Source organism: Gavia stellata, chromosome 24 (assembly GCF_030936135.1).
Source record: "Gavia stellata isolate bGavSte3 chromosome 24, bGavSte3.hap2, whole genome shotgun sequence".
In the NCBI taxonomy this organism is placed as follows: domain Eukaryota; kingdom Metazoa; phylum Chordata; class Aves; order Gaviiformes; family Gaviidae; genus Gavia; species Gavia stellata.
The window spans coordinates 6,070,839-6,097,727 of record NC_082617.1 but is presented as its reverse complement, the minus strand read 5'-3'; the positions used below and the strand labels follow the sequence as shown (position 1 = coordinate 6,097,727).

Here is a 26,889-nt window from a genome sequence, read left to right as displayed (position 1 = left end):
GCGCCTGCCCGCCTAACTTCAGCCACCGCCCGCAGCAAACATGGCGGTTTCCCTTCAGTTTCTATTGTGCCCGCCTTGTACGCTCTCCTGCGGTGGCTTCAGCGGCTTCAGCTCCGTCGACGCAAAGATGGCGGAAGCGATTGCGGCCGTTTGAATTCCAGCGAAGCCGCCAAAGCCGCGCACAAAGGAGCCGGAGCTGCGGCCGCCGGCGGGACCCGCGGGCCGGCGCCGCTATGGACTCGCTGCCCGGGGAAGACCTGACGCTGCCGGTGGCGTTTGAGGGCAGGTAGGCGGGCGGGGCTGTTGGGCGGGGGCCGGCCCCGCCGCGGGCGCTGGGCTGAGGCGCCGGGCCCGGCGGCCCCCTCCCCGCCGGTGCGTGTGGCGGGGCTGGGCCTGCCCGGCCCGAGCGGGTGTCGGGGGGGCGGCACCCCCCGGGCTTTCGGCTCCTCAGTGGTGTCCTCCTCCTTCCTCAGCGTCAGCGTCTCCCAGCTGCCAGACGTCTCCCGCGGGGACCCCCAGCCCGGCCCGGCCGGCGGCGAAGGTGAGGCCGGATCGCGAGCGGGACCCCCGGTGCGGTGCAGGGAGGCGGCGGTCGGGCCCCCGCGGCCCCGGCAGCCCCGCACGGCGCCTCCCCGCCTGGCTCGGGGGGCCGAGCCCCGCGCCGTGCCGTCCCTGCTGCCGGAGGAGCCCCGTCCTCCTCCGCCGGGGCTCGGGGCTTCGCGCGGGGCTCGAAACCTGAGGAAAAAACCCTCATACCTGAGGGAAAAAGAGGCAGAAAATGTTTTTAAGCCATGCAGCTTTTAGTAGGTTATGTCTTCTTAAGACTATAAAGCGCCAGTAACTGCTGCAATTACTGCTGTCCGCTGTTGCCTGTGGTCATTACGGCTCCGAGTCTTACATAAGATGATCAGCGGTTTTGTGGAGCGTGTACTTAAAATACTTAAAGTATCCAGCCAGGCAATACTACCGTTTCATCTTCAGCTTAGTTTCAGGGAAGTTGTGTGCTGCGTGTCATGAGGTTTTCTAGTTCAGCTGTTCAGTTACTGCCTGCCTGAAGACCTGATCCGGACTCAGTATCTCGGCTTTTATCTATTCGTGCATCAAGAAGCCTTCCTACCTAGTTCCTGTTGCACAGAAGCTGTAATTCAGTTTGGTTTTCTATATGATGACCATGTAACTATGTTCATCTCCAGGTGCGGGAGATTTGCTTGAAACACTTATTTTAAAGTAAAATGGCTGAATAGCGTTATTTTGAAACCTTCTGCCTGTGTTGTTAACTGTTCTGTTACGTAAATTTGAGGTGTCTGTTTTTGGTTTCTTTTTATGCACACATGTATCCAGCAACATAACTTGTCTGACTTCATTGTATGGATGAAGTAGGTAATTGAAACTAAGACAAATTAGTTCACCAGGAAGATGTATTTGCTCATGACAAGAAGCAAATACAAGAAACAAACCAATGCTGCAAAATAATGTTACTGTATTCTGCATGTGCTCTGGGAAAGCTGTCTTGTGACATTAATTAGAATGCCAAGATTTATAAACCACTGGCTGGTATTCTTTGAGTTATTTTCGGGACTGCTCTACATAGCTGCATAACAGTTTCGGAAGTACTTTAAATGAAATATTTTCTTTTAGTTAGTATGAGAGTCAGTCTGAGTCCTCAGCTACCTCTTCTTTATATCTAAGATGATGTAAGTGCTACACGTTTTACACAATCTCATTATTCTGATTAAAAGTTTACTCTCACAGATTTGAATGGAAATAAGTTATGTAGTCCTGTTAAATGTGGCTGGTACAGAATGCGTGCGCGAACAGAAGTTTAAGTACATGTACGTTCAGGAGGGGTTACATTTTAGGAACATAGATACCGGCCATTTCCTAGGCTATGGTTTTCCCTGTGTCTAAGGTGGAGGCCTGTCCTATGACCAGTAAGATACTGGAAGCTTTGAACTGCTTTCTCTGCTTTCTAATAGTTTAATAGGACTTAATTCTAATATGGGAGTCCTTTGTAGTTGCTCTGAGGGCTTATTCTTGAAAGCGCACCTCGCATAGCTTAATTTCAATATACATCTTTGTTTAAATGGGTGACATTGGAATTTGGGACCTTAAGTGATGGACAACTTGCTGTGATCAGAAAGAAGTCTAGATGCTACCTACCTACTAGCACTAACGTGTAATGTAAACAAGGGGCAAAAAAATGCCTCCCTCGCTTCCCAAAAGGTGTTGTACTTTTATTACGTTTACATTAGCGTAGGCCTTTGCTGTTTCCAAATTGAAGCCTAGCTTAGAGATTCCCCTGTCTGAACTTGTTCTGTCTTCTTAAATATCTAGTGTTACCAGATGTGGCAGAAGATACAGTCTCACCAACTAGAGCTCGGACCATGAAGGACTATGAAAATGTAAGCAGATTTTTAATATAAGACTCGATGACAGATTTATGGCCAAGATATTTCTACCATGCTGGCTAAAGTGTTGACTCTCTGGGTCAGGTTTGTTCTTTGTGGCAGTCAACACAGATCTGTCAGAGGTGTGACCAGCTGGCTATCTGTGCTTTGAACCTCCATTTCTTATGTATTACTTTCAAAAACAGAGGCAAAAATTTGTTGTTGAGAATAGCCAACTGCCGCTTTTAAATTGCGAAACAAAAATTGGCACCCTCTGCTCAAAAGTTCATACAATCACCAGAAACATAAAAACTTGGTTTGCAAGTCTGCAACTGATTTATTTCAGGGAAGCATCAAGTTTGTTTTCATTTAGACTAGTACAGGATTTGGCTCTTTAATTCATTGACTGCTGTGTAATACCTTTTACCTTTATAATTATGTATGAGTGTGCTTGGAATACCTTTGTTGTAAAGGTCTAGTATCATTGTGACAATTCTGTAGAAAAAAAATTGGTTTTCGCAATTAGTAGAATATAAAGGAAAACATCAGATTTTTTTAAAAAAATATATTAATTGTATTGGCTATATAAATTGAAGAAGGCAATTGTTTATAACTCCTGAACGGTGATTTGGTTGGGATATAGCTGTGTTGCAGGACAACTCCCCCATAAAAAGTTTTGAATTGTTTAACTCAAGTTCTTATGATTGTGTGAGGATACTGTAGAGGGGAAAGCAATCAAAAATCTCCGAGATGACTGCTACAGATAAAGATAGCAAGCCACAGCCTTTAGGATGTGTTCGGGTGTCTGCAGTTTTTAGTGTGCTTCTGTTACTGCTGTTAACCTTTTGTAGCATTGTTATGTTTGAAATGAGTGTTTCTTCTAAACTCTTTCAGTTTCTTGTGGCCTTATATTCCTCTGAGGAGAAAGCTATGCTTTTTGCTCAGAATTTAAAGCTTGTTTTGGAAAGCCTTGGTGAAGGATGTTTTTTACAGTCTGTATCTATTTAATTTTCTGTTCTGTTTCTGTGTATTGGCTGGGGTAGACAGACACAGCCTTGACATTAGTATGTGCTTAAAATCTTTTACTGTGATATGTGCCAAAGACCTCAGTCTAGAATATACATTCTGCAGGTGGTTTATTATCTGCAGTGTTTGTTTGCACAGGGGAAAAAAGTTGTAGAAGGGAGGAAATATCTGGTGTTGTTTGTTCTGTGTGGTGTAGAGGAGAAAGGGTCTCCCCACAGATCTCTGGCTTCCTGGTATGTGCAGACCCTTTATGTTTAACTGAGCTGTAAAACTTCTCATAGGCTTTTACGGATGCCAATAGTATAATCTCAAAAATCCATTCAAGTAAAGGAAGAAGAATCCATTAAACACAGATATTTCTATGGATTCTGTTTTTGAGTCTTTAAGATTGCTGGTAGCTGGAAGGCTAAACTTGACAAAGGGAGCACTTACTTTCTTTGTCCTTTTACTATTTACCAAGCATCCAGTAGTAGCTGTCTTTAGATGTGCTTTTGGACTGACGTCATAAGGCTGTTCTTATCCCACTTTAAAACAAATCTAAATTAGTGGGCAAAGTTCATGGTATCTCCTGCTTGGAGATGGTGTGTGTGTGTGTGTATATTACTGCATGAATTTGCTGATTTTTGAGCCTATGTTATTTATACAGGATATAAGAAGGAAGTAATGAAAAAAGTGAGCTCCTTGCCTTGCAGCTCAGAGAGAACAGGATGGATGGGCTACAGGGTGGATCCATGTAGAAAAGGTCCTTTTATGTTTAGACCTGGAGAAGATGCTGAGTTAGATAATATTAGAGGTGTAGATTTTTTTGGTATTTATGGTGTGTTCCACTTTCTTGCAATATGGGGGGGAACCACCTTGTGATAGAGTATGTGATTACGTGGGCAACATGAAAGGCATCTTTAATTGAGGACCTTGTTATGGTTTATTAAATGTTCATGAATAGAAAGGATGATTGGTATCAAGTTAGGGAACTAAGTGGTACTATTTGTGGGTTTTTTCTTGTCTCCCCAAACCCACTTAGAGTTTTGCTGTCTTGTGAGATGGCCTCTGCTGGCAAAAACTGTGTTGTGCTGTGAAACCACAGCCTCTGCTGAAAGGTGCCATTTTGACTATAAAAGTGGCTCTATGCAGACTTGGAAAGCAGCTAAACTGAGCTAGGCAAGTGGTATTTGCTACCAAGCTGTCTGTGGTGTGGAATATTCTGTGTAGAGTGTATTGCATTGTCCTGATTTTTCAAGAAGTGTCTGCTATTTCTCTTCTTTCATTCCTTTTTTAAATACAGAAATCAAAATGCATACAGGAGTTAAGACCAAGTCTTTAAATGCATAAGTTGAGAGGATTGCCATTAAAATCCTTTGTAGTGTGAACTTATTCACATTTTACACGTTGTCTTTTATTAAGCTATAACTTTTTAATTGTAGTCTGCCTGAATTAACTTTCCTCTGAGAAACTGAATGTCAGAGACAACATTTGTTTCATGTTGTGGTTTATGATTGTGTAGTCTGTTTTGTTTGCCTTTTGAAAATAGTACCCTTAAGCTCTTTGGTTTAATTCTATTGCTACTGAAATACATGTGAGTAGAATTACGGAACGCTGAGTTCTTTTGAAATTATTTTTTCCTTTTGACTCAGAAATTTCTTGAATGTGTGAAGACTAACTAGAAGTTCAACTGATACAATTTCAGAGTGTCTTTGGTACTTGGACTTTTTCTGAATGAACAAACAGAGACTAACTGTTAGGAACGATCTACTGACAGCTTAAAAAAACCCCAGAAACGAAAAGTCTGCTCTCACTGGTTGAATGTAGTGCTGAACTTGCTAGCAAGACATGCAGGATCTAGCCCGGTTCTGCAGCCTTGCTTCATTTAAGAAATCTTTAATTTCTTTGCTTACTCTGAATAAGGATTTCACTTTTGAGCAATATTCTGCATTGGGCTCTGTGACTTGAATTGAAGTACAAAGTTGCATTGTTTTCATGCTTACATGTATTTGAATGTTCCAAAACAGTCATTCCAGTTACTCAAGATACCCTGTGATGCTCATGAGGTATCATGCTTTAAGCAGTTACAACTTGCATAGTTCAAGTTTATATCTACTACTGTTTGTGATCATCCAACTGGAATTGTAGGGAAACAAAGATAAAGTTAAATATATGTATCAGTACTTCTTCTAAAGACAGGCTTCTTCAGGATGTGTGAATGGGCCACAAAGTTTGTGTAGTCAAGCTTATTTTCAGTTGCTTGGGTGATATCGTGCGAACAATGATGAGGCATCATGCTGGGCAAAGATTATTAAACTGAAGAATTGTTTGCAGATGCAGGTTCTGAGTGCAGTTACAGAAAATAATCTTAGGCTTCACCAGCCAAATATTTTAAGAATTGTATTGCTAATAATTTTTACAAGTGGTACTATACTGTTCTGGAAAAACCTACATAAATATTTTATTTGTAGCTTTGTAACGTATTAGATTACCTTTTGCTGAAAGCATCTGGCAGGGGACACAAGTCTTATTTGAATGAATGTTTTATGCTTAGTCTCTTAAAAAAAATTTAGAGGGAGACTCCTTTCTTTAATGAAACCATCAACTATGTTACTGCTTCTACTAGGAAGGTTAAAAATGATAAGCAAATTTTCCCAAAGAAGTGCGCTATAAAATATGGGATGGGATAAAGGTTTTATTGGTGTTTGATTGGGCTCACATCCTTTGTGTGCTTGTGGCTTTTCTTCCCATGAATGAGGCTACCATCCCAAGCTTTTGCCGAGAAAATATTTCTTTCAACATGACGTCTTATATTCCATTCAAGTTCTATTTTGTAGAAGAAAGAACTACTTAATATTTTTAGATTTAAAAACTCTCTTGGATTCTTTTTGTGTAAAGTCAGACAATGTTTTAGTACTTAAAGAAGGAATATTCTAAAAAGCGCTGTCTGCACAACAGCATGTATTACATATTTTTAAACAGTATTTTATAATTGTTATTTGCTTAAGTTCTAGTGTCTCAGAGTTTTGCAGGGCTAAAAATAAACACAAGCTAAATGATAACATCTTACACAAACACGCAAGTTTATGAATGTGCCTATGTGCCTATATATCTTAAAACCAAACCAAAAAACAAACCCCAAAACATTCAGAAAGGGTAGGCTGGAGTGGGATTTCTTCTTGTTCAGGTGAGGAATGGAGAAGGGTGGAAAAAAATGTTATGGATGGGATGGTGGGAGAAAAATATGTTCCGTGATATGTGCTGAAGCTGGAGAAGGTAGAAACCTGTTGAAGGACCTGCAGTATTTGCATCTCCCTGGGTGACACTGCCTTGGAGGGAAGGATGATTCATTTTGACCTGGGTATCATATGTTGTTATTAACAGCTTCACAATTTGAATATATCTGTGTGTGTATATATATCACCCACACATATGTACACGTTTAACCATGTTAAGTGGCTTGAATTCTAATCTTGCGCTGTGGAGAGCAAAACCAAATCATAGTAGTTTTCACTCTTTATTTTACTTGGTTTGAAACATGTGACATAATTTGCTCGTTTTCTTTCTTATTTCACAGCAAATCACTGATCTGAAAAAAGAGAACTTCAACCTGAAGCTTCGTATATACTTTCTGGAGGAGCGAATGCAGCAGAAGTTTGATGGTCCCACTGAAGAAATATACAAAATCGTATGCATTTAGAATACTTTAATAGAATTATATCTTTTTGAAGAGTTTGTTTTGTCGGGAGGTTACCTGTTTCACTCAACTTTTGAGTCTTTTTTTTTTTTATTGTTGTTTGAAATTTTGATATGATAACCTTTATTTAATCCTGGCCTAATCCTTTTCAGTAATAACTAAATTAAAATTACCTTTATAAGGTGTGGAACAACTAGTTTCAAATGTGTGAGTGTCCATAGTTTTGGGGCAGACTGAGATGTTATGTTTCCAGGAAGTGGTTATGAATCTTTGGTAGTTGTGCTACTGAAGTCGTATACTGAATGGGAAATAGAAGCACCAGCACGCTTCTCCTGAATTTGGTATGTAGTTACTCTGCTTTCTGCTATCAGGCAGTTCAGTTCACCCCTCTATTCTCTCCTGGGTTTATCAGATGTCAGTACAGCTACTTGGAGGTTGTTTGGGCACTCCAGCTCAAAGTTGCTTCCTTTGAAGCACGTAGATAAAGTTGTATTAGGGTTGTGTATAGCTTCTAGTTTTATTGCTCTAAATTGAAAGAATGCATATTTGTACAGGATTCAGGAAATCTATTCGATTCCTATGTCAGTTTGTAGAAAAAAACCTGGTATCTTTTTAAGTTGGAAGAAGGATTTGAGTCAAGTGGTATGTCTTGCATCCTCGTTATTTCAGGTTTACAGATGATAGAAGCTTTTCTTATGCCCTTTGGTGGTGCCTGCATTCTAGAAGGGAAAAGAAGTCATTTTGGTAATGCAGTAGCATGGTATTTATAACAGATGCTTGCATCAGGTCCCTTTTCTGTAATAGGATGGAAACGTAAGTCTTTCTTGATGCTTGTTGCGGTAGTTAGGTACATAAATTGATGTTTAGCTAGGTCATGGTTTCAACTGAATATTGCTGATTGCTCTTCTGTCCTGGTCTTCTACCCTGGTGTCTTTCTTGTAATTGCTAATGTATTGAAATGGTATCTGTCAACTTGCAGGCCAAGTAGTTCTTTGCACAATGTGTGCTTATGTCAGGAGTATTTTTCTCAGGCTACAACAAAATAATTTTAAGATTATTAAAAACCTCAATAGTTGGTACAATCAGGTTTTTAAAAGAAAATATCTCATAGCTCAAAGAAAAACCATGCATGGAAGCCCTAGAAACTCCCAAGTTGATCTACACTACTCCACATTATAGTAGTTAAGTGTGTGTGCATGTGTGTAGGGGATTTGTCTTGCTTGAATACAATGGTCCGAAATGCTTTTTGAGATTTCAGAAAGTCTTGAACCTTGCAAAGTATGTCCTTTAAAAGCTAAATTGTCTCTAGGCTATTCTTAGCCCAGTGTGATACTTTATATTTGCTGGTCCAAGCAAAAATTTATCTGCACGTTGCCAATAACTTTTGGGTGGGGTGACCTCTGAATTTCTCCAGATGCTTTCTTTCTTTTGTCCTAGAACATTGAGCTGAAAGTTGAGATAGAAAGTCTGAAGCGTGATCTGCAGGAGAGAGAGAAACTACTCATCAAAGCCTCGTAAGTACCAGTATCTTTCTCAATGTTACTTAGGATTTCCAAGATCTTCCTTCTATTAGTTTTTTCCTGATGTTTTAGAAATATGAGGATCCCAAAGTAGTATTTTAAGGGCACTTATCTAGAAATTGCATAATTCATTACAGAAGTTACATGTGTGAATTCTTAAACGCACAATGATGTTAATGTAGTTATACTGGATGGTGCGACTTTGATATTGTCCTTCATTCTACTGTATTTTTCAGGTAAATAAATGACTCCCTAGTTGGGAATGGTTGAGCATTCTTATTGTAGAAGTTAAGCTAAGAGCTTAATTGTATCAACAAGTGGACTTTTTTTTACAGCACTGGATTGAGAAAACATTACACAAAACACTTCTCAGTAAGGCTGAACTAATCTAGAATGAATCTTGTGGTTTTTAATGATATAAAAATGAATGCACTTAATTCCTGCTTTTCTGTTAGAACCTCTTTTCTAAATAAATGTTACTTATTTAAAAATTACATAGTGCTACATTGTCTTATGGCTTGGCAAGGTGGAATATGCTTTGGGGAGGGAAGGGATGACTGTAGGGCTGACAATAGCCTGTTAAACTGCTTACTTCTAGATGTCTGGTTCAAAACTAATCCGGGCTGGCAATGACTGACAGCTACTGACTACTACTGGGGCTGCAGTTTCAGTGGAATTTTCTTTGTGTTGCCCACCTCACATGGCATTGAATTGTCACCAATTAGCCTTTTTTTGGTAGTTCAGAGAGGCCTAGTTTCAAGTAGATCCTGAGGACTAGATTAATTCTTGTTCGGTCTCTCTGGGTAGCTGTCAAAAGGTATTGCTGGGCTTTGAATGGAACCTTGCACAAGTTCATAATAGGAAGCAAAATTTGGGGGCATATCATAAAGAAGTGGCCATCCTTTGTTTGGTAAGGAAACACTAGCTGTTCTTTTCTTTCAAGGTATTAACGAGTACTGAAAAGGCAATTGGCGAAGTCTCAGCGGCTACATCTCTTCAGTTTATTCCAGTGTTGCTTTCTGTAGAAAATACAACTCTACTAAAGGCTTGATACTGTATTTGGAAACTTTAAAAATATGAAGGAAATACTACACTTTTTCATCATACATATAAAGTGCTTGCTTAGCCACTGTGACAAGCTTGTGTGTGGCACTCCTGGACTATACCACCAAAATAGCTATATAGTGTGTAGATGTTTGTATTTAACCTTAAAGAGACAAGCAGGTACAAATAAAGCAGAAGGCACTTGCTTGTGCATAATCTATCTACTTGCACTTCAAATGTTTTCCAATTCGATATGCAATGGAATTCTATCTATATTATGGTCTTTCAGTAAGGCAGTTGAAAGCTTGGCCCAGGGTGGTGATGCTGAAATACAGCGTGTGAAAGAAGAGGCACAAAAGAAGATGCAAGAAATGGAAGAAATCCTGACTAGCAGAATAAATTTTCTGGAAGAGGTGAGTGGCCGAAACTGCAGAAATAGTTAAAAATTGGTACTGTCTTTCTGCTATTGTCTGAGACTTGATACTGTGATGTACCTCTATTTTCAAAATTGTTTCAGCTTTCCTGGAAAAATAGCCTGTGCAAAACCAGAGGGGGAAAAAAAAGAAAAAAAACAATGAAAGGGGAAGTGTTTTTAACTGCTCCTGAACTGTCAAATATGAGGATAGCAGTTTTTCAGGAAATTCGTACCTGTTGGTGGTATTTAGGTACATTCAGCACAAACCTTTGGTTCTTGAATTCCAGTGTGAGGAGGCTGTTTTCAGAACTGCAGTCTCTGTTTAAAGGAAGGGGGGCTGGATACACTTCTACTGGTAAGTTCTCGGCTTCATAAATAGCTGAAACCACCCTGTAAGCCCTCCTGTCCTTTTCCATCTTTATATGGGACCTCAGTATTGCAATAAAATATCTGAGGTTCGGTGGCTTTCTATAGCTCTGCACTTATGTTCTCATTACAGGCTGAGAGGGGCCACCTACCTGTGGCAGCTTCTGGGAAGGTGAACCAGTGGGCGCTTGCCTGGATTGTGCCTGGGTGCCTTATGCTCTGTTGTTAGATTGACCTTTACCTGTCAAATGTTATAGGCTTCTGCTGTCACTGTATTGCCTTTTGCATAACGCTCTCCTGTTCCACAGGATTGTTTTTAACAATGTCTTCTTGAATTCCTTGCTGTCTGTGGTTGAGATAGTTTATTCCTATATTTACTGTTGAACCATTGCTGATATCTTTACAGGGGAATTGCTTCATGTTTTCCTCATCTTGTAGTGTAAAGGCAAAAAAAAATTTCAGTGTGAGTAACACGCTTCCTCAGAAGCAAGGAGAAGTTCAGTTTCTTGTAAAGAACAAATTTGATATTGAATGGTCTGTGCTGGAAATGTTTGTGTCAAGCTCTAGAAGTACATAAGCTCATGATTGTTTTGCATCATTGACTGTCTACGCTTATCTGGAAGTGTGGGATTTTGTAGCTGTGTTTGTGAGGGGAATAGATGTCTGGTGCTCTTTCTGTAAGTAAATAGAAATAGCACAAGTGGGTATATTCCAATATTTGCTTTCCCATCCCTGAAGAATGAATTGGTCATGGAAGATATTGGTAGTAATCTCCTGATGGTATTTTCTGTCAGGATGATTTAGCAGTGTTCATAAAGCAGTGAGCTCCTTCAGGGAGGAAGAGGGGGGGGAATCTCCATGACCTTTTTTTTCAGTTTAGTGGAACTGGGATTTCTCAAAGCGTTCTTCGTGCTATTGGATAGGTAGAGAAGTTCCTAAATTGCTTACTCTGTACCAAAACAGTCAGTCAGACTGGTGTTTCCCAGATTTGGCAGGTAGAAGGGCAAATATTCTAATCTCATGGTGATAGAGTATTTTCTGTAGCCTGAAGATAGTGTTGGCTTCTGACATTAATTTTATGAATGTAAACACTGCAGAGTAGTATTAGTCACTTGTTTATGTAGCACCATATAATTAAATAGATCCAGGTAATGCTAACAAAGGTTAATTTCCTTCAGAGCTTTTGACTGAAAGATGAATGCTGGCAGAACAGCTTTTCAGGAGACGGGGTCAGTGGTGAAGTCTAGTGGTGAAGGAGTTTCCTCACCCTCCCCCAAAGAGATATGCTTTTTAGTATAGACTTGAAGGAGAGAGGGGATATACTTGTTAGGTTACAAGGAGGCTTTTATTTTGTAAGAAGCAAAATTCAGTGAGCACAGAAGGGAAGCTTACAATATAAAAATGAAGATCTGAAACAAACTTTATGTAGTGTACAGCAAGCGTGGTTTTCTTGGTGTTCCCCATCTCCATGAGTCGGGTCACCAGAGGAAATTGACGGGAATCTCTGGGTGTTATCTCTGTTTCCATTGCTGTTCAAGAGAAAAATGTCTGGTTCATACTTTATCAATTCTTGCAAAATATTATAAATGATGTTGGGAAGAGTTCCAATTAGCTGCAGTGAGCCTGTGAGTATTAATTTAGTCTCTGATTGAATAAAAAGCCCTTCTTTAACCTCTTTAATTTAAGCATAGCTATTTATTATGATCATGGGAGGACAGTGGGACAAAGCCAAATTATAATAGTTAAATCTAAAGCCATAGCATAGGAGCACTTCTATTTCCAGTTCTGCTATCAGTTAGGGTATTTGTTTTATTTCTTTGAAACAAACTTCCCATCTTTATGTACCGCAGAAGATGGATTAGTCTTGAAAATGCAGACACAAATTGTTCAGAAGCATTTGCAAAGCACTTGAACTACTTGGTAAAAGTTGCTAAATTAAACATACGGACACATGTTTGGTAGAAGAAACTTAAATATGTGAAAAATTTTGTGAGTATTTTGTTCTTATAGGCATCAGGATTGTGTGTTTTAATTGCAGAATCTTAAAGCTGCCCAAGAAGATGTGGAAAAAGCCATTACAATGATGGAGAAGGAGAAAGCGCTGAGAATAGCTGCTGAGCAGAAACTTTCTTCAATTATGAATGGCCCTGCAAAGGATGTGGATAAGGTTACAGGAGCTGAGAAAGACAGGTCAGACCTCTTGCCGGTGATGTTTCTAACTACTGGAATTCTTTATTGTTAAAGTGTGAAGAGTCGACATGGATATAGGTTTTAATAGTTTTATCCTACCCTCAGATACATGTGTGTGTTACTGGCCACCTTATCTATTCAACTATTGAATGAACACAGCAACCAGTTTACATGCTGCATGATAGCAAAATCATCTTTAAAAGTTGTCTGAAAGTGTGAAAGAATCAGTATGCATGTGACAGGAGCATGTCCTACTTCAAAACATTTTTGTAACTTTGCTGACTTACCTCCTGCTTGCTGCTTTCTTGAACCATTGCTGAATAGAACTTGACTCTACAAGTTGTGTTCACTTACTGATTTCATGGTGTTGATATACTCTTCAGTCTCAGAGATGTGTCTCTGGAGGTTGGTAAATCTTATGGGAAGAGAAACATAGTGTGTTTGAGCTTCATGGTTTTGATTTGTTTTGCAAAGCACTGGCTTTGCTTTGTTTGGCAGGTAGTTGGAAAGGTGTGTGAGTTGTTTGATAATGTTAGGTGGGGAAAATGTGTAAACTCAAATCTCAATACTTTGTAGGATTTATTTTTTATTTTTTACAATATGTAGGGTAAAATACATGCTTGGCAAGCCTCCCAGTGAAGCTTAGTTAGTTTGGGGATGTCAGCCCCGGATGGAGATCAAAAGAGCATTATGATTCCTTATACTTTGGAGTATCCTTTCCTGTCTTGTTTGCATACTTGGTCTATCCTGGTAACAGAAAGTTATGTTGGCCTGAGGCTTTCATTTCATAGGTTTTATGTTACGGTAGGACCAAAGCAAAGTTTGCAGTGTTTTCCAGACAGTTTTTGTGAAAGCATACAGATTGAAAACTGCAATTCTGAAATCTACAGTGACACAAAATTATGAAACTGTTCTAATAGGTTTTGATACTGCACCTTATGTGCCACCACAGTAATTATAACCTGGCTCTCAAGTTATCTCCCTCCTTTCCCCTTTCGCGTCTTCCTCTTTCTAGCTGTTAGTCATTTGCGTGAACACAGTTGTTCTCCTGAGTGACTTGAGCTGGGAAGGAGTTATAAAACCAGCCCGTTTCAGAGGTACTTGAGTTGCCGGCTCTATAGCTTGTGTGAAAACAGCGCTTAAAGTGTGGAAACAAATTGTCAGGATTGGATCACTAAAGTGAAGGCTGTGTGGAGTATGATGAAGAACGTCTTTTTTTTTTTTTTCTTTCTTTTTCTTTCCCCACCCCTCCCCTTGTAATCCAGTGTTAACTACATGCTGGTAAACAGTGTAAGTGTTCACAGGACCAGAAAAACATAGTGCCAATAGAAGAAGAGAATATTTGACTTCTTGAAGTGAATCAGATATAAATGTGCAATGCTTTAAACTTGTCTGGGAGTATCACATCTGGAATTCCTGTTGTGTTAAAAAGATACTCTCACCATTTAGGCTACGAAATACTAAGAGAATCACAGCTGGCATCTTATGCCAAAAGTTTTCACAAATAACCCTCATGTCTGTCAGAACACTAAAGCATTGTTGGTTTTTATCATTTGGAATAGTGGAAGTGTCAAGATGTGTATTGACCAAAGAAGGTAGCGCTGACCTAACTTTTTTTGCTTATGTGAAGTGAGAACCAGCTTAGGTACAAATATAAATGAAACTAGGTACTTGAGGGACACTTAGTGCTGGCACATAAGGATATGGTGTTTTACGTGCTAAGAAGTGGAACAGATCGATAAGCTTTTTGTGTGTGCTGTAAAGGACAATGTAACTAAAATATTGAAGCTTAAGTGTTGACATTTGAAATGGTACTGGAGGGAAATAAGAATGAGCACTTTGCAGATAGCTCAACCTTTTTTGTTGCTTTAAAGTTATGGAACCTTTTCTGGTTTCTCTGGATGGAGAAGGGGTTGTGAAAGTATTCCCCTAAGCTTTACAAGTATTGTCTGGCGTCTTCACTTAGGAAAGTTGTCTGCAAGGTTTACTGCAATGACTGGAGAATTGGTAGTAGATGATGCAAGATTAATATTAAAAATCTTATAATTTTAGACTTATAGAGCAACTGAATCTGTCATTGAAAAGTAAAGAAGCTATAATTCAACACCTGGAAGAAGAAAAGTCTCAGAGTGGATCTTGTGATGGGAACTTATCAGCAGAAAAAATCAGAGAACTTACCATTGCTTTGAGGCATGAAAAAGATAGTGAGATAGAGGTGAGGAAACTGACTGAACAGTTATATGTGTTAAATCTCTTGTGGTGTAGGATTTTAAAGGTTTTGTGTATGACAGTATGTGAGTGACTTAAGCCAATTTTTTAAAATACTCATCTCCACAGTTATTCCCACCCTCCCTTCTCCATTTCCTTAACGTTCATTGGTTATATTGTGGTTTGGTGGCCAATATTCATCCTTACTATCCATGCTTCCTATTCATTCAATGAGAGGTCATGTTTCCCGTTGACTTTATGCCTGTATTATAGATACTGTGCAACTGCGTTACAGAAGTATATATATAAAAAAAAGTTAGATGTTAATAGGTTCCTCAGTAGATGACAAACTCTCAAGTCACATTCTTAACTTCTATAGAAGTTATTTTTGGGAAGTATCTCTACTGTTATGGTATGGAGAAAAAGCTGTGGTCAGGGAGGTAGGCATTAAAAAAAACCTCATGAAATAAAGTGAAAGTCTAGCCTTTAGCCTACAAAAGGTGCTAAGAGTCAGTCTTTTATTTCACTTAGCTCTTAAAGAGGAAGATGGATATCCTGAAAGCTGAAATGTAGAAACAGGTCTTAAGGCTTGTTGTCTCTCCCCACCCCCCCATTCGTTATTCAAACAACAAATTAGAGCTGGCAGAATTAAGAAGGTAATCATGGAGGCTGTCATGCTTCTGAGAAATTTTCTTCCCTTTTGTTTTGGAACTTAATATTGATCAGTGCCTACATGCTTTTTTGTTTATGTCAAGAACAGACAAGAGAACCTTCTACTATTGGACTGATCAGTGGAATTAAGTTTTCAGTTCTGGGTCTTCTTGCAATTAAATCGATATGTGTCAGGAAAAACTACCCTGGTTTCACAAGAGCATTTGTGTGTCAAGGTGAAAGCAGGGTCATCTTTAATCATTTCATAGGAGGTGAACAGACTGTACGATTATTTTGGGATGCAGTATTGGAGAAAAAGATCTGATGAATACCTTTGCACAACTCTGTTTTTATATATGGTTACTTTTTAAAAAAAAAATTCTGTAACATCCCCAAGGAAAAGTGCTAACTAAAATCTCCCCCTATAAAAGCATCTTGCTGACATAGATAAATGTCACATAAAAATGCATTTTTATTAACTTGGCAAGTACAGTTGTCCTGTCTCATGGAAGAACATGTTGTGTGGGTTTTTGTTTTGTTTTTCTTCTTAATTTGGACAGGCTCATACTGTGCCCAGGTAGATTTGTAGAGTTCCAGGAAGCAACTGATTCAGTATATTCCTGCCAAAAGGCGTATACTAAGTTGTTTCCTCCCTCCCCAAGGTTTTTAAGCTCATTTTGCTTCATTTCAATGCTTAATGAGTTACATTTGTGTTTAGAATGAATTTACTTGACTGTAACAACTGTGTTGTTCTTATAGGCTATTAGAATGGAGCTTAAAAATGAGAGAAATGCCTTTGAAAAAAAAATTCAGGTAAGTTCAATTTTTGTTTCTGTTTCCTTGGCCACTTACAGTGCATGTTGGGATCTCTTCTGTTATGCTTTCATAGATGCAGAGAGGCCTTGACTCGAAAGGAAGCAAAGCAAGCCCTCTGGTAAATTCTCTTTGATGTTGGATGACAGGAAGGCTGACCTTGTTTTTGAAGCAGTTTTCAGTAAAGCTGATAGGCACGCTTATCAAATATTGAAGCTGATACTCATGGCCCGCCCATGAGATTAGGCTTCTTATACTATATTCCAGGCACATCTTTAAGATGATGACTTGCATTTTGGGACTATTTTTTATGTTAGTAATCTGAGTAATAAGATATAAGAACTCTGAGAGAATGTACTTATTAATGTGCAGTTACAGTATCTCTTAGTGGGAAGTTAATGCAACTTTCACGTAATCTAATTTAGTCACTTCAAGAAGAGCTACAAGAGAGAGAAAATGAGCTTGCTGTTGAGAAGAAGAATGGTTTGAAGAGGGATAAAACGATTCAAGGGCTAACTGTTGCATTAAAAGCAAAGGAAAAAGAGGTATGATGATTATGATCTTGCTGGTTTGTAGAACTATCATTGGGAGAGGAGTGTGTGCTTTGTGTATGTGGCAGCGGTTGACCGTCTCACTGTAACTGTTAGGAGACTTCTAGTGGGTCATTAATCGCTGCTGTCATATCTGTAAACAGCTCTGTTTATCTAGAGTTTTGGGTCTTGGACTGGAGGAGGGAGGAAAAAGATACTTAACAGATACTTTCTCCCTTAAGAACTTTGAAGAAAAATGTTTTCAGTTGCACACTGATTTTTATCAGCTCTGAGCACCGCTTAAAAAGTATGAGAAGTAAGTTACGTTGTTGAGCAAGTGGAGCTGTCATAAAGACAGCTAAAATAGGAGAGGTCAGCATCAGCTGAAATTCAGATTTTGTGGAAGAGTGGGAAATACTTAACTTGAGTCATAGGCAGTCTAGTGAGTGTTGTATAAGAACACCAATTTCTTTATACAAGAATTATTACAATATATTTGGTGGTTTTGTTCTTTAAAGTATTTGTTTTGTGTAGTTGGATGAATGGATAATGAGATGGGATAGCTATTACTGAATCACCATCCCTTGGAAATAACTCTTTCTACATAGTATTAATTTTACTTTACTTAAAGAATGAGGAGCTTGGTTCTGAAATTGAAGATCTAAATGCTTCGTTGGCTAAGGCAAGAGAGGCAACTCACAAGGCACACATCCAAAAATTCAAGGTAAGAAGCAAGCAATTAATGTGGCTTCCCCTATCCCTGCTCCTCCCTTCTCCATAATTCCACACAGTAGGTAGTGCTTTGTATCTTTGAACGTAGAGGAATGGAAATTAATTTAAAATGTTGTTTAAAAAGTTTAATTTTTCTTACTTTGAAAAAAAACAACCACCAAATCAAATTATTTAAATGATAGTGTTAAAATGTCAGATTACTTATCTTCTTTCTTGAGTTTTTTCTTCTATAACACCTGAGAGAAATGTGTAAAAGCGAAATGAGATAAAATAAAGACACAAATAGTTGTGGAGTTGAGATGATATTGAGCTTTCCTTGTTGACCTAAGAATGTTTTTGTTTTTCTTCCAAAAGTATGGTAACAGCACACTCCTCTTGTTAGCAGAGTTGAACTGGGTATGAGACACTTGCTTGGATTTATTTATATAATAAATGTGAAACCACTGTTTATAAAACAGTGGAGTGTTGTTTGTGAAAATGTGTGTGGAGGAGAAAGGACTTTATGCTGATAATTTATGCATGATAAAGGTTTTAAAATGTAAAATGGGAGAAAGTAAGAATTGGCTATTACAAGAAACATCATGTTGTCTATTTTAATGTTTTCCAACTCATCTAAAACCATGTCCGATTAACTAATACTGATTAGAGGCAGCGATGAATCTTCCATTACGATGTTTGTTCATCTACTTGGTCCCTTAGCTCAGCAGGAATGGAAGAGGTTGATACGCTTGCCTCCGAAGTACGCACACCTAAAGCTTTTGTGACTGACTGTACTGTTTTTTGATTTCAGAGTCTAATGGACTAGTATTATTTAGTTCTCACAGAGCACCTCCATTTCTTCAAAAGCCATTTATTTCACTTAAGCCCAAATTTTAAGTGTGCTGTATTGAGAAAAGCGTATCCTATTTCTTCTTCAGGTCATTTTGGTCTGTGTGTGAATCTATAGCTTATGTTTGCTTTTTCATACCATGGAAGTCCTGCTTTGAAATATTACTGTAATTTTAACCCTTCTATTTTTATGAGAGCTTGATTATTTTGTAAAGTTCACAGAATCACTACGTTTGGAAAAGACCTGTAAGATCATCAAGTCCAACCATCAACTAACACCACCATGCCCATTAAACCATGTCCCACAATGCCTCATCCACATGTTCCTTGAACACCTCCAGGGATGGTGACTCCACCACTTCCCTGGGCAGTTTATTCCACTGTCTCACCACTCTCTCAGTAAAGAAATTTTTCCTAATATCCAGTCTAAACCTCCCCTGGTGCAACTTGAGGCCATTTCCTCTTGTCCTGTCGACAAGTTCTAGGTTTAAAAAGTGTGCAACTAATCCCTCCTGTCCACAGAATCCATATTGCATGGTGAGTGACAGAACGAGCCTTTCTCCTCATTGCTATGCTACTTAGCTACAAACTTGAGTTGAAGGCAGTTCTCTGTGAGTAGATCATGCTGCATAGCCCACTACTCCTGTCATCTGTGTTGTGAACTTCAAGGAGGGCAATTGTAACAGCACATGATGGGGAAGAACACAAATCAGACTTGCTATTTCATATAAAAAATATGCTTATGACTTGGTAACTACTTGACCTAGTCTGGATTCAAACTGACCCGAAAGTAGAAAGCTTTATGTAATAAGAGCTTTGGGAACCAATAATAATATGATCTCATTTGCACTGTGGACTGCTTTGCAGGTCAATCTTTATTTAATTCTTAGTTATCTAAGGCACTGTTATCCTGTACTGGATGTCATTGAAAGCTGTGTTATATTAGTTGAGAAAATTTTCAGTCTAACATTTTCCCTGTTGTGTGAGTAACTGTCATTTCACTGTATTTTTGCACCATAATTTTGAAGTACTGGAAAGAGGTGTGGGGGCGTGGGTCTGGACGCAACAGGAGTAAAGACTTCCAGTCTCTACAAATACCCTTACAGAACTTGAATGCTGCATTCTGTTTCAGGGTGCTGAGGATTATCAAGCTCTCTTGATGGAAAAAGAGACCCTCTTAGCAGAGCTGCGTTCAGAAAACCTTACAAAGGATGCTGAGAATCGTAAACTACAAAGGAGGATTAAAAGGACCGATCAAGAGCTAAATGATTTGAATTTAGAAAGAGAGAAAATGGAGAAGGAGCTGGATGAAGCGCAACTACAAAAGAGCAGAAGTGACAAAACCATTAATGTTATTATCACTTTTTTCCTTTATTTCATAAAGTTTAAAAATAATTTGGCATTTCTAGCATGTCCTTTTCTAACAAATTTAGTTTTTTAATTTGACTACTTTTTTGAAAGGTAAATGCATTTGCCTAAAGCCAGTGTTCAAAAGAATGTGGCCAAAAAAAATGAGGAAAATTCAGGCACACAGTCTGCACAGAAAAATATTTTAAAATAAACATCATCTTGGCAGTCTTAGGTCCTAGAAAAGATCACTGGCCTTTGTAAGTGGTTTCAGTTTTTCTGATGAGAGAGTCTGCACATGTACAACAATGTACATTTTATATTGCTGCTGTATTTGTCTTGTTTCTCATCTATACATTATCTTAAATTACACTACTTAAATTAAACTTTCTTCTGAGTTCTAATGCAGAGTAGGAGTAAGTAGCCAGTTGTTGCAGCCTTACGCCAACCTTCAGCTTGCTTTTTGCTATGATAGCAGGATCACTGTAAAGACTGTATATTTAATAATTTCTGCTTGTAAAATTCCCAAAGCACAGGATTAGTTGATCACAATTTAACATAAAAATCATGTGCTGTATCTGTTCATTAATTTTACTTGCTTCATATTCTGTTTAAGGTTTTTTACCTTGCTGTAGGCGTTTAGATAAGCACTTCTGCTTCCAACACAAACAGCTCATGCAACAAAGAGAATGATCAGGTTTCTTCTTTTTTCCTTTGAAAAAAGGATGCCCCTTCTGCTGAGTGTTTGACATAAAACGTACTTCTCACCTCTGTGTCTTGTCATGTGGATTTTTCTAAAGTCTTTTCACCTAGAGTTCTGCCTGCATGCAAAATCTGGTCCTCTTCAGTTAGGGATTAGTCTCCTGTTATATTAAATTACATAAAAGATTAAATGAGCTTGTATTTAGTCAGTGGATGTTTTGGTTCAATTATTAAATAAGGACCTTAATAAAGCAGGTATATGTGGAAATTGCTGTCCCTGCAATATCACTTAAAACCAGTAGAGGGATCTCTTTACCTACAAACAAATAAGTAGTTCTCCCCCTCTCCTGCCCCCAATTTAACTTGCATTTTTGGTTGATTGTCAACTGTGGTTAGGCTGTCGTCACAAAGTCTCTATCTTTGGTGTCCTCTGAAATTTCTTCAGGGTGTTGAGGTTAAGGAGAGAAAGAACAGATCGCTCCTGTCAGTAAAACAGCTGCAAAGAACATATTTCTTTGATTTAAAGTATTTTGTATTTAACTGTCTTCTCTAGTCAGAACTTTTTTCATCTTTCAGGGGAGCTAAAATATAACTGTATAGGAAAGACAGGAGAAGTAGGACTGAGTAGGGAGTTGCTGGGGAATTCAGAGTTACTTGTATTACAGAAGCCTGTTTGACTCCATTATGTCCAAGTTTTTCATGTAAATGACTAGCTCCTTGGGGAAAAGCATTCCTGCCGAAAGATGAGCAGTCTTACAAAAATTATATCCCTAACCTATTTCCTACTCCTTGCGGAACAGCTGTTTCAATTTCAGAGTTGCTAGTACATTTGGATATAGCAATATTGCCTGTGAAATATTGCCCATTAAGTAGTAGATATGTGGGAGTAAAAAAATATGCTGTGATATTTTGCTCTTTGACAAATAGAAGACCACTTCAGTGATCTGATGCAAACTTTTTATGAGACAGCCTTAAAAATTCTGTTCTCTTTATGCTCAGAGATACCTATTTATCAGTGTTTCTGTTTTGTTAGAATAAAACTAGCAAGAATCTGCCTAAACTGTAGAACATCTTTAATGAACTGCTGCCTTAGCTCTTCCCTTACTCACAGGGAGATTTTCAAGGACTTTTCATATACTGTAATTGGGATAATCCAAATTTTTGCATATATCTATTTTTGAAAAAAAACCTAAAAACCTTAGAGATCCAGAAAAAGTACATCTGCCCTGTTGTAAACCCAGTTTGTCTGGAGGTGATTTGAGCATTACTGTCCTGGAACGGAAGAAGGCTAAACTAACTTAATTAAGACTGCTACATGTGAACCGATCATCCAAATCACAAACTGTGCCCAGTATTAGGAGTCTTCTGGAGCGATGGGTGTAGATGTTCTTGAACAATGTCCCTGCCTCAGCGTGGGTGGGTGCCCTGGCTTTTTACTAGGTCAACTTTAAAAGCAAAACCTCTTTCAGTTCTGTACTTTCCAGAAGCTGCTGTTAAGCAGTAGTTCAGCATCACTTCAAGCTCTTTGAAACAAGAAACTTGGGGCATATATTTTTACATACAATTGATGAGGAATAAACATCAACTCGTCCTTAATGTTGCTTGTGTCTACCATGTTACTGTGTCTATAACAGAGATTCAGTGCTTCTTGATCGAAGAGTTTGTTCAAATTTACATGATTAAACACTTTAAGTATCCATTCTCTCTCTAGGCCTCAATGTCGACAATTAGAGTGTATTTACTAGGTATTCATATTTGATCAGTTGGTTGGGGAAATGCAGAATAACTCATTAGACAGAATTTATTTAGTCTTCCTACCTGTAGTTTAGCCTGAGAGAGAGGTTTTGGAGCTTCGTGACTTAATTATTCACCAACCTGTTTTCTATCTGACAAGGAGGGGGAGGCATCTGCTCCAGTCTTCTACATTATAGTGTTTCACATTCATTTTTCTTAGTTCAACTATCATTAATCATAGGAAAGTCTCTTGGGAAAAAGCTTGGCAGAGGGAATTGCAAAGTTTATGCTCTGAGAACTGTAGGTACTATATTATCCTTGCAACTCAATGTATGGAAACCAATAGATTTTTCTCCCAGACAATTTGAGTGGTCAATGAGTTCAAGCAACCTGCTGTAGTGATGGATAGTTTTGCGTGTTACGGAATTGTAGCTCATGCAAAGAAGGTAATTTTCAGTCTCAACTCTAGCTTGTTTTGGGAAGGATTTAGGGAAGAATTTAGGGAATTCTGGGGGCAGAAATAGTAGAGGCAAAGTATCTGCAAATTGCAAGTCTCTTGCAGGCTTTTTTACTTTTTCCACAATTGTGTGCCTTGTCAGTCCACCTCTTTCCATAAACCTAGCCGTAATATTTATGCTGCTTTAAAGGCAGAAGCATAGTTTCTGTACCTGACAAGTGCTGTACACCAAGATGGCTGAGATTACATAGTAGGGGATATAGTACTCTTACTGCAGCAGCATCTTTTCTTCTAAAGCTGTTTATGGTTTTCATAAAGAGAAGTCACAGAGTGTTGGTCACTTGAAGTTATAGGACAGGACAAATGTGTTCCTTTGAAGTTTAGTTACCTAACAGGTAATGTATTCACTTAAAGCCTCTCAGTGATGTAATAGTATAAAAAAAATGTAAAAATCGAAAGCCAAGGAGTGAACTTTGCAATGCAGTGAAAATCGTAGCACTGCAGTTGATCCTTTGCTTCCAATTCACATGCTGTATATGAATAAGCCTAATGTGACCCACTTGAAGAGCTCCATAACTTGAAGCCAAAAGACTTTACAGTTACCAGACAGTGGTGCTACTTTCAAAAGAGCTGTGCTACACTGCAATTTATAGTTAGGAAGAAATAGAAATGTTTTTGAGAGTTCATGGGTATAGACAAAACTTGGACCTGATTCTGCAATTCTTCAGTTTTCTTAGTCAAGCAAGTAGTTCTTTTGGTCCTGAAAAAAATTAACTTTATTAGTTTGCAGAACTGGAGCTCTAAGCTTAATCATTCTTTGAATAACATTTGAGGTTTTTTGGGAGCTATTAGGGATTTCTTAGCTGAATCCTGGTAATGAAGCTAAAATTAAGCAAGTAAACCAAAAGGCATTGTAAATGATAATTTGTATTTAATGTGCAAAATAAACAGAAGTAAAACACTGAAGTAGTAAAACGATGTTAAGGATTTGATGTGAACCTGCATGAAACAAGGTAATTAAGTCAAGAAAAGGACATAAAACAGTTTGTAAAGAGATTGCAATTAAAGTGTCACTGGTGCTATTTCTTTGTACTTAGAATGAAATAACTATTGAATTTTAAATCCCAGTGGAGGTAAATGTAAAGTTTATAGGTGACTACCATATGTGCAAACTATTTAAAGGGCTTATGATACTTCACAAATGGGCTCTTTTTGGGAATAAATTGAAAACATTTATTTTAAGATGTAGGCTGTGTTACCTGGTTCTTGGGGTCTGAAGAGAAGTTTAGATAGTATAAAGTCTTCTGTAAGTTTTAATTGTTTAATTTTAGACAACAGCTCCTTTGTTATAAGTTTCTACTTCTCTTTTTCCACTCAGTCCATGCAGTAAATGCTCTAGATCTTCTTGCAGAGTAAAAGCTTATAAAATGAGGCTAGTGTATATGCAAGCTATGCCTCCTTCAATTGACAGTGTTGAAACTTCCACCAAAAAAGTTTGAAGTGACGCAAACGGTAGTGGTGGGAGAGCAGGTGGAAGGATGGAGAAGCCACGTTATGGATTTTTCTACTGCCCTGTGCTCTTGCATATTTTCCACTGTGTAACTGGGAACTGGCTATTAATTACATCCTAAGAGTTTTATATATATTTCCATTGATTTACTGATTAGCCCAGTTCATAGCAAAATGTAAGGAATAGGAATTGTTTGATGTTACTGCTTGGAACCCAAGGCTTTGTCAGGTGGTCAGACTTTGAAACGCCATAGATAGCTACATTTTCAGGTGGTGGATTTTCAAGGGAAGTGGAACAGGATCTGTAGGAATGTGGAGGAGAAAGCTATAATTGTGGTGTGCGTCAAGTGTTTGACCTGCAAACTAGGAGATACTGCTTTTTATATTGCAGTAGTCTATGTTGGTCCTAACAGAGTCCTTTGGACCTGCTACTGCATAAAGCTGTTGAAAGAGGTTGTTTCTGTGTTTTAGAAGCAAAATGGACACGAAGTGTATGTTTCTCTGATGGGAAACTAAGATGTGGAGATGATCCAACTAGTCTTTGAGCTGCAGGAAGTAATTAACAGAGCCAGAATCAAGAGCAAGTTCTGTTCACAGCTTCTAATCATGAGACTGACCTGACTGGTCATTTGAAGTTTGTGTTCTTGTCAAAAGAAAACGTTTTAACATTTCTGACCTTTTGTTTGATGCAAAAGTAACTAGTAATACAATGTTAGTGCAAGAATTTTCATGGTGTGATGAGAAAAAGAGCAAATGACAAACTGAATCACCCGTAACCAATCTTCTCCTATTTCTAGCAAGGGAGTAAATTGACTCAGAAGTGAGTGTTCAGTCTGACAGCGACGACATCTACGTGCATGATATTCCCCACAGCCTTGGAGTCCAGTCATTCTGTACGAAAAGCATTTAAACAATAGCAACTTAGATTTTTAGAAGACAATACTGACACCTCATCTAAAAGTTTTATTTCTTTAATTGTGTTCATTGATGCCAAGAGAAAGATGCTGGCATAAATACATTCTCTAGACTATTCAGTGTTATGAGTAATTTAAAGCAATGGAAAGTTAAGCTAATAATGTGGGTTGTTAGTCTTACTTTTTTAAAAGTTGATTTGCTAAATATTCAGTTTCATTTTTTTTGTAGGACCTTAGAAATCAGCTAGAGAAATTACACGGTGAAATGACTGAGAAAGAAAAAGCAGTTGAACATCATTACAATATTCTTTTGAGTGAAAGCAATCAGAAGTTGCAGAGCCAAGAACTAGTTATCAAGCAGCTAACAGACAATGTCAATCAAAAGGATCTACTGCTTCAGGTAGGTAGACTGAAGTTAAAATGAAAAATGGAGAATTATAATTTGATTTTGTATGAGGAATTATTACAAAATCACATTTGTATTTGGAATTACTGTTGATTTTTGATTATAATCCTTCACTTTTTATAATGTATTTGCAGAACAGACATGTAATTATAGAGTGTGTGGCATTCAACAAGATTTCTTGTTAGGGTTTTATGAAGCATGTGGACAGAGGAGGAAGAAAGCTTTACTAATACTTAGGTAGAATTTTCACTGTTGTGGTAAGATGCTTTAAAAGCTCTGAAGTGCCTATGATTTTCAGTTTATTGTGCAGAAACTAGAGGAGTAGGTATAGATACTGAAATATTTTATCTTTCTTTTTTTGGAGCCCATTCAAAATGATATGTGTGAGAAGGGAGCTGCCTGAATGTTAACGGACCCCTGCTCGTTTTTTTTTTTATAGCTGGATGTATAACCCTGAAAAGTACTGATGGTATTCAACCAGCAATGCAAAGAGTAATAGTTGAAGTTGCTCTATACCTGGAGACCAAGGTGCATGCCTTGACTTATTTTTTGATACTTAAGAGATCGGATAGTTGGGGAAAGCTTCTGTTCGATCTTTTTTTGCTTCTGTTATGTTAAATTGAGCACTTTTGTGAGGTATATGAAGAACATGTGCTGGATCATCCTTGGATATTCTCCTGAATTTTGTTTGTTTGTCTATTTTGCAATATAGAACTACAGTAAATTTTGTAAAACTGTCTCATTGTTTTCTTCTGTCAGAAACTTGATGGAACAGTTAAAGAAAAGGATGCAGAATTGCAGGAGCTCCTGGATAGGTACAAGAACCTTCTAAGAGCCAATGAAGAACTTGAACTGAAAAATGAGGGCTTAGTAAAGGAAAAATGTGCTGCAGTGTCTCAACAGTCAATCATCAAGACAGTCAGAGAGTTAGAGGTGAGTTTATTCATAACTCTGATCACTTGCAGATAAATACCTTGACTTCAAATTGAAGAGAACTTTGACTTTGGCTTTAGAGGTGTGGACTCATGTTGTAATTCACCCATGTAGCAAGGGGCTGCTTTTCCTTCATATCAGTACCATATCAAAATATTCTGTGTTATTAAAAAGATAACAATGACTTTATTAATAATTGTGTCACATAATTTGTACAATTGTGATGGTATTGATCAGGCATTGTAAGAGTACATAGTGTTGTACTCTGATGAGTTTATATGGCATCACTAAACTCTTTACTCTCACAAAGCGTGTGAAATGTTTTGCCTGCCACAAAGAGGTGGAGTTTTGTGGTCATGTGGTAGACCTGTTTCCCTGGGTGGGAGGGTATTTGTGTTTCTGAAGGAGGTGCAGAAGAGAGTTTGTGTACTTCTGATAGATAAGGGGAAAGATTGCACAGAGCTAGTGACCACAGGAGATAAATGGAGTGTGAGGATAAAA

General features: G+C 38.3%; 1 protein-coding gene across 1 annotated transcript in view; it reads left to right on the top strand.

Moving 5' to 3' along the window:
• Nucleotides 1–218: 218 nt before the first annotated feature.
• Nucleotides 219–26,889, top strand: part of CDK5RAP2 (CDK5 regulatory subunit associated protein 2) — an 83,634-nt gene continuing 56,963 nt past the window's right edge. Inside the window, exons 1-14 of the mRNA XM_059828637.1 lie at nt 219–286; nt 480–541; nt 2,335–2,402; nt 6,970–7,080; nt 8,527–8,603; nt 9,943–10,066; nt 12,473–12,624; nt 14,677–14,839; nt 16,243–16,296; nt 16,722–16,841; nt 17,458–17,550; nt 19,519–19,737; nt 25,279–25,449; nt 26,215–26,388. Coding sequence (XP_059684620.1) covers nt 234–286; nt 480–541; nt 2,335–2,402; nt 6,970–7,080; nt 8,527–8,603; nt 9,943–10,066; nt 12,473–12,624; nt 14,677–14,839; nt 16,243–16,296; nt 16,722–16,841; nt 17,458–17,550; nt 19,519–19,737; nt 25,279–25,449; nt 26,215–26,388 — 1,641 coding nt within the window. The 5' untranslated portion in view covers nt 219–233. The remainder of the gene's footprint in view (nt 287–479; nt 542–2,334; nt 2,403–6,969; nt 7,081–8,526; nt 8,604–9,942; nt 10,067–12,472; nt 12,625–14,676; nt 14,840–16,242; nt 16,297–16,721; nt 16,842–17,457; nt 17,551–19,518; nt 19,738–25,278; nt 25,450–26,214; nt 26,389–26,889) is intronic.